This window comes from Arachis duranensis, chromosome 1 (assembly GCF_000817695.3).
Source record: "Arachis duranensis cultivar V14167 chromosome 1, aradu.V14167.gnm2.J7QH, whole genome shotgun sequence".
Classification (NCBI taxonomy): Eukaryota; Viridiplantae; Streptophyta; class Magnoliopsida; order Fabales; family Fabaceae; genus Arachis; species Arachis duranensis.
Window position 1 is genome coordinate 98,984,058 of NC_029772.3, and position 7,761 is coordinate 98,991,818.

Genomic DNA, 7,761 nt, shown 5'->3' on the forward strand with positions numbered 1-7,761 from the left:
CAACGGAGGTGGTCGGAGGACTACAGGTTGACGTGGTGGTGGCTTCCTTAGTAAAACCTAGGAGAAGAGAGGGAGTTCAGAGTAATTTTGTTTTGGTGGAGGGAAGGTAAAGAGATGCTTCAGTTTTGATAGACTCTTCCTCTCACAGAACGATATCGTGCCCTACTCTAAACTGCAGCGTTTTGTATCAATCTGGCTAGGGACTAATTCATCTGAACAAAACACGTGGAAATTCACGGCTGACTCATCACAGTCACACGACACATCACCTCCTTCCGTTAGTGGTTAACGGAGATAAGAAAAAAAAGGATCAATTTGTCTTACGCCCAAAAACGTTGAGGACCAACGGAGTGATTAATTTTAGTTAAGGATTAAAACGTCCACTTTGAAATTTCTTAGGGACCAATTTGGGTATATACTCTAATTTTTAACTATCTCTCTTCTTATCTTATTGATCATCACACACCCACACTCTCAAAACTTCTCATTGGCAGCACTACATTCTTCATTAGCAATGGTGGTCGGCGTTATTCCGTCCCTCACAGCAAGAATCAGAGGCATTCCACTGTAACACCCTACCACACAAATCTTTACGTTTAAATCGTAAAATAGAGATGATGTGGTACCACGACATCTAAAATAAAATATGTATATATATAGTAATAGTTGAAAAGAATCTATAACAAGAAGTTTTGAAAAGAAAGTTTAAATAAAAGTCGTAAAACGAAAAGTGCAACACTCACGGAAATGAAAACCAACTATGAGAAAAGGATAAAGAATGAAAATATAGAGAGTAGAAGATTAAAGATACAAAGCTCAACTTGCGAAGTCAGGACCGACCGAAAAAAAAAAATATATATATATATATATTTCCCAACACAATCCAGAATACATAAAATAAGTACCTAGTTCTCCATAAAAACCTCTAAGAGGATTAAACATAATGTACATATGGAAAAGAGTCTATATACATATATACATAGCAAAATAACAAAATATAGCCTCCTCAACTTCGCTTGGATTAGAAACCTTCAAACCCCTAGTAAGGTGCCTCTCGACTTGCATCTGAAAAGTGACAACATATGTATGGAATGAGAATCGGGGGTTCTCAACATGGTAATAGTACCCACATACATAATATATAAGGTCCCCGGGAAAGCAAGAGGCGATCCTAGAACTCTGACACTCGAATATAAAGTTTAGAGTTAAGTTTAAAACCATAATACAAGGTGAGCTATCTAAGATTCCTAAGTCTAACTTAATTCTACTTATTCCCTCAGCTTCTCGCCTTCCTTCAATCCTCCAAAATTCCGGTGCACAGACAAGCAATATAGACAAAGTAAACACAAGTAGGATACATATACAGCAGGCAACAAATATAGCAGGTAATATAATAATCACATAGGCAAGCCCAATTAATGCACAATCAAATAAAACACACATACATATGATGTATGCCTGTCCTATGGCTGATGAGTCTCATCTGTCGGTTATATAGCTAATTCGACATGTCCAGTAGCTAACCCGAGTATCGTCCTCTTGAAAACTGGTGAGCGTTACAGTACCACGATCCTCAGTTGGTGAGTGGTAAACCACCATGATCCCCACAGACATTTTCAATTGAAAAATAGCACAGACGTGGACAGTAAATAACCACAATCTCCACAAAATAATTTTCTTTAAAATCTAGTGGACAGTAAATAACCACGATCCTCACAAAACAATTTCAAATTAAGTTTATTCTCGTCATCACATAGTACTTTACTTCATTCAAAATTATTCATTGTCATTATCATCGTTAAATTATCTACCATTTTATCTCAAATTCATTCAACATTGTCATCATTCATATATTTCCGATATTTTCGCACTTCTCATCATAAGTCAACACTCCAAAATCTTTCTTCACTTTCAAATTACCTCTCTTTCTAGGTTCAACTCCCTCACTATGATGAAAACTAAGTTTTAGTGTCTTAGAAAGTAAAAATAGAAGTTGAAAAATTTGAAATTATATTTAAATCACAAAACACAATATTACTGAAAACACGGTCCCGCGTACGCATGACATGTCGCGTGTACGCAGGGGTGTCATTTTTCTCACTCGCGTACGCGACCCCTATCCGCATACGCGAGTCCCCCTAGACAGAATTGATTGCTCGCGTCACATGTGCACTCGCGTACGCATGCCCCTTAAATTGGTAAAAAAGTTGTTAATGCTACAGAGTCCATTTTTACACACCAAACTTCTGATGAGCATAATTTTTTTTTTTAAAAATTATTTTTGGTTCGTTCTTTGAATGACGTAAACTTCACGAATCCAATTTTCATATAAAATAAGTTTGAGAGAAATCAAGGGTCTAGAAGCCAAGTTATAACTCGGCGAAGTTCGGCCAAAAATCAAATTTTCATTCAAAATTTCAAACCTCATAATTTTACAAGTTTTGATCTTCAACCCCAAGTTCCTCAACTCAAAACAACACCAAATTCTATCCACAATCACACCATACTCTTTTCACCCCTTTCTGAACATATAAATATCAATTCTATGAATTACAGAACAATAACTTCATAATCAACATTTATGCATAATTCAACAATATATCACTATTATCCCTCATCATCAACCATCAACCTCATCAATAATTAATAATCCATCACATTATCATAATTATCTCATCATGTACATCAAGAATTACTAACTCATAACAAGTCCAATTTATCCTACAGTCAACTAGCCTAAGTTTTGACAAGACATTATATATTATCTACGAGAAACCAAAACCATACTTTGGCCGATTTTTCACTAAGCTCGGAACACCAAAATCTTCTCCACCACAAACTCAAATTCCTCCAATTCTCAATTCAATAAGTTCAAACCCACATCACTTACCCAACTTCACCAACTTAACTTCAACCAATTACCAATTTCAATCTAATATCATATATTATTATTATTATCAATATAGAGTTCACTAAATTGAAAATTCACCAAAAAATATGAGTTCTTTACCTAATCCACAGCTCAAATGAACAAGATCCAACAATTTCTACTAGCTAATTCAGTCCTAAAATATCAAAATCACAAAATCTTCAATTCCAAACCCCATATATATTCGAAATTCCGGATTGAAAGTTATGGAAGAAAGAAGATTGAGAAGGAGTTTAGGGTTCTTGATTGCACCCATTCTCCAAATTTTCAGCGTGCTTCACTTGAAATTGGGGGAAGGTGGCTGAAATGTTTGCTTTATATAATGGGCCTTGGACTTGGTTTTGATTCGGTCCAATCGATTTGGTCTGTTTGACTCAATTTTGGACTAAAACCTTTGAAATTAGTGTTAAATTTATATTTTAATTTTTTTCTACTTCATTAAACTATAAACTTTAATTTTTCTAATTTTGTTGATTAATAATTAATTCATTAATTAATTATTTACTAATTACCCAGAATTTACACCCACCTTCTCACCCAACCAACCATCCCCTCACCAACAAGAACAAGTATTCGTTATGAATGTAAAATGAACATCCGCAAGCAAATAAAATCTCCAATATCACCAGATATCATCGTCGGCCCCTAGCTTCTCAGGGTCGGCACAGGCGTCACTTAAGCAGCCCCTGCACAAGCATCACTTTCTCCCTAGCCGAACATCATTGTCGCCGTCGAGGTCATGGGTGTCGTCGCTGCTTCGCCAACCATCCCCCACCAACAAGAACACTCATCCTTTTGTATGTAAAATGAACAACCGTATGATAAGATTGCTATTTGAAAGTGTAGAATTGTCACTACTTAATGTGAATGGGGGATTAAAAATTCCCCCACCCATAGAAGACTTCATCCACGACTATGTGAGGGGCGGCGTGCACGAGCTATAGTATTTTGACTGCATATAAACGTCGTTAGGAAGAACGGTGGCATTATGATGCGTCGGAATGGCTGTCTCCAGCACCGACAACGAGTTTTAGACGTGGACCAAAGATCGACGACGGTGAGTTTTGGTTGTGACTCGGAGATTTGAGATTATGGTAAAATTAAAAATAAAGTGTGAATGTGTTTAATTATTAATCCTAATTTTTAAAATTTTAAAATATAAAATTAAATAATTAATTAAGAATTTGATTTTTAATTTTTAATTTATCTTTCTTTCTAAATTCATTGTTCACAATCATTATTGTTTCCTGTACTTTCTCTACATTAATGGTTATCTCTATTAAAAATTTTGTCTAATAATTGGAGCAATTTTATATATATTTTTCTGACATAATTAATGATAATTAAAATACACTACATTCAGCTCTTAAAATTTTTGGATATCTCATAATTTTTTTTAATTTGATTGGCTAAATACTAATTTATAGCAAATTTAAACTCCATTTGGCCTAATTTATGGCGAATTTAAACTCTATTTAAAAATTTACCTAGACTAATGAATTGTTGTATGTGCAAAACTTCTTTAAAATTGTTATTAGGAAAGTTTTCACTTTCTCTTCCAAAGCTAGAAAAGTGCCCGGATTAATTCTATTGGTTGATTGTTGCCTCTTGAAAGTGGAACAAGCTTGCGCTCAGCTTAAATCAAACATCGCACATTTAGATGTACAAGAATCCAACAAATAGATTGAATTCATATTCTTATGATTTCTACAAGTATAACTAATTTTTTGAACTGGTGAAACAAACGGCTGCAAAATTGAAACTAAAACTTACACGAGTAATACCCCATCAAGGAAAAGAATAGAGACCAAGAAAAGGAAAACAGAAACAATACGAGTGGGGAGAAAAGCGCTAAAAGAACATTTGTATATGCAACAACACGTGGTCATGCTAACAACTCATTCCTATAAACTAATTAAATCCAATCACTAAAACCATCAACCATCAGGATTCAGGAGAGTTTACTTGGCTTCTTTGAGGATAAAAGATCCCATAATTCCACTTAAGGCATTGCAAGTCATCTTTGCATGCTGGTAATTTGTAAAGCTTTTAGTTGCTCAACTCAATATTCACATTCATAGAAGCCCCAATAACTTATAACACACCCTTGCTCAGAACATGAGTATATCATCTATCATCAAGTTGACACAGCCTAGCTCGACCTGGATTTAAAAGAGATTCTGACATCGTCCAACCCTGCAATCAAAATAGATCATATGTGCTTGGAAATTTTCAATGATTTCATACATATGTGCAGTGACACAATTTTATTAATTTGTTTGCTATAGCCTTTAGTTTCATTGACTGCGATGGAAACAGAAGGCCATTTGCATTCCACAAACTTAGGATCTCAAGCAATAATTTCAATCAGCGCTAAAATATTCAAAGCCAGGCTCCAAAAATACTGCAGTTGTAAGCATGACCTGATGCAAAACCAAAACCAACAGACAGATATATTGCCTCGATTTTTACCTGCTCATTAGCCTTATTCTTGAAAAGCCCATAAGTATTTGTCACAATCTTGCAAGAATCAGCAATACAAGAAGCAAGGTCTGAAACTCTCTGCATCACGTTTGAGTTAATATTCTCCCTCTGATTCTGAGATGAGACCTTACTTTCATTAGATGAATTTATGAAATTCAAAAGCACATGAGCCTGCACACAACATTATTTAAATTTTGAGTACTTTTCAAATTATGAATTCCAAAGCTATTCCAAAAAAAATTGATACAAAGACATGTATCTCACGTGGAATGCTGCTTTTAGAATGTCATCCGACTTCGCCTGATCCTTGAGTACAGCATAAACCTTACATTTTGAGGGGTTGTATGTCACAATGTACTTTTCCTTCTGTTACCATTTAGGAGAACATAAGAATTATATTACAAAATCACAATAGACAAATTTAAGAAACAGCTGAACAATGTTATGCTCTCATAAAGGACATACATCAAACAGGGGCTCGATAGCAACATATGCACTAGGATCTTGGAATGCATCCTTGACTCTTGATCCTAAAACAATTGAAAAGAAAACATCAGCTTGACATTTTCAGAACAAAATGGCTGCAGAAAGCAAGTAAACATTTTTCAGTCCATTGATATACCAAGGACAACAGGCCTATCTTTCCATGGGAAACTGAATATGTTCTCATTCATATTGCCCTCGCACAAAGTGGGAACTCGTCCTGCAGGGAAACTTTTTAGTTAAAACATAATCAATCACAAGATGGAACAGTGTCTTAGATGTCACTTGTATGTGCAAATATGAAAATGACTATGCAAGAAAGGGTACAGCTTGATGAAATGTGTTACCTGTTTTGATGAAAGAGTCGACTGCCACACTGAATCTTGCACAGTTAAGTGTGTGCAAAACCACAGATTTTACCTATTAATGCAATAACCATTAGTGACACAATCGTCACACAGGATGTTCATCTAGATGAGAATCAATAATAGAAATGAAAAAATCAAACCTCTCTATAAGAGCTAAGGATGTATCCACACGAAAGGAGAGAAAAAGTGGTCACAAGTGATGGATTCCTTTTGGCAATCCATATGCTTAAACCAGTTCCCAACTGCAAAATTGGCAAAGAAATGTTCCAGCAATTGATTTCAACAACAGGAACAAAAGACATCAAGGGACAAGATTACTAACATTAACATGGTCAAGACTAAAGATATCACATTAGGATATATTAATGACATAAGAATGATAACATTCTGGAAGTACAAAGATAGAATGTCAAAACATTTTAGTGACACATAAGTGAAGCAACAGCACACGGAGAGCATAAAGCTTAAAGATCAAACCATTTCACCATATCATTGATATTGGGAGCTACCATAGGATGCTAATTTGTGTAACTTCATATTTCCAAACCCCAGGGCTACTTAAGTAATTTCCATATATTTGGTCATAAGCTATACATGAGTGAGGTTTTCTGTTTAGCTGGGTCTCAGTAAGTCTAATTTTGACATCCAATTTTTCTTAAGTGATTCAGTAACAATATTTAGAATCCTCAAGTCCTGCAAGTTTAGTACTTCCAATCATTGTTGAATAGCAAAATAACTAATAAATATTCTGATGCAATTGTTTCTTGAACGGAGAAAATTTTGATTTTAAACAGCAAAATTCTTTGCCTTGGTAATGTGATGCAAATATACCCTAGATCAGGCTCGTCTTCTTCCTTTCATTGTTTCCTTTGGCAGACAACTTAATAAATTCATCATTCTTCCACATTTGGAATTTTTCCTAGAATACACTCTAAATTTCAGACATGGTTAGAGCGATTAATAAGGATCAACTTGACTCCTCATAGCCCCACTTCTTGGCTACAAATCACCTTTACCTTGAGACTACCACCAATTTGTTCTCCTGCCATCATACATCAAGTAGGAAAAACTCACCAGCTTGATTTTTTTACTAATTTTGTTTTTCCCTTTATTACACAGTTATTCACATAAAAATAATTTCTTGTATTCAAAGCATATCATGTTAAATACATGCGCAAACAGGTATGCATACATTCATCTAGCTGATTGAATAGATTAGCAAAGAAAAGAATCAATCAGGTTCACTAAGTTCCTGAGTTACTCTCCAGCTAACACTGACCTAGATGCACGGAGAAGTGGAAATGTAGCAAACAATTCGCCACAAAAATTATATCATTCAGCCCTTATAATAATGTCGGTTTAAGATCATAAATATACCAGGTCTGCAATATTGCCGACACATTCCCCTTTAGCAGTGACATCTCCTATGTTTTCTCCTTTAGCAAAGGCTTTGTAAATTGGCGTCCGAGTTGATGTCGACGTCACAGCAGCAACATT

The 7,761-nt window shown here is 35.2% G+C and overlaps 1 protein-coding gene across 1 annotated transcript in view; it reads right to left on the reverse strand.

The window, feature by feature from the left end:
- Positions 1-4,592: 4,592 nt before the first annotated feature.
- The window catches only part of LOC107465620 (protein root UVB sensitive 6), a 4,669-nt gene continuing 1,500 nt past the window's right edge, over positions 4,593-7,761 (reverse strand). The window contains exons 6-13 of the mRNA XM_016084599.3: positions 7,642-7,761; positions 6,405-6,506; positions 6,244-6,316; positions 6,036-6,116; positions 5,879-5,943; positions 5,678-5,779; positions 5,402-5,584; positions 4,593-5,125 (exon numbers count right to left, since the gene is read on the reverse strand). Of these exons, the coding sequence (XP_015940085.1) occupies positions 5,057-5,125; positions 5,402-5,584; positions 5,678-5,779; positions 5,879-5,943; positions 6,036-6,116; positions 6,244-6,316; positions 6,405-6,506; positions 7,642-7,761 (795 nt within the window). The 3' untranslated portion in view covers positions 4,593-5,056. The remainder of the gene's footprint in view (positions 5,126-5,401; positions 5,585-5,677; positions 5,780-5,878; positions 5,944-6,035; positions 6,117-6,243; positions 6,317-6,404; positions 6,507-7,641) is intronic.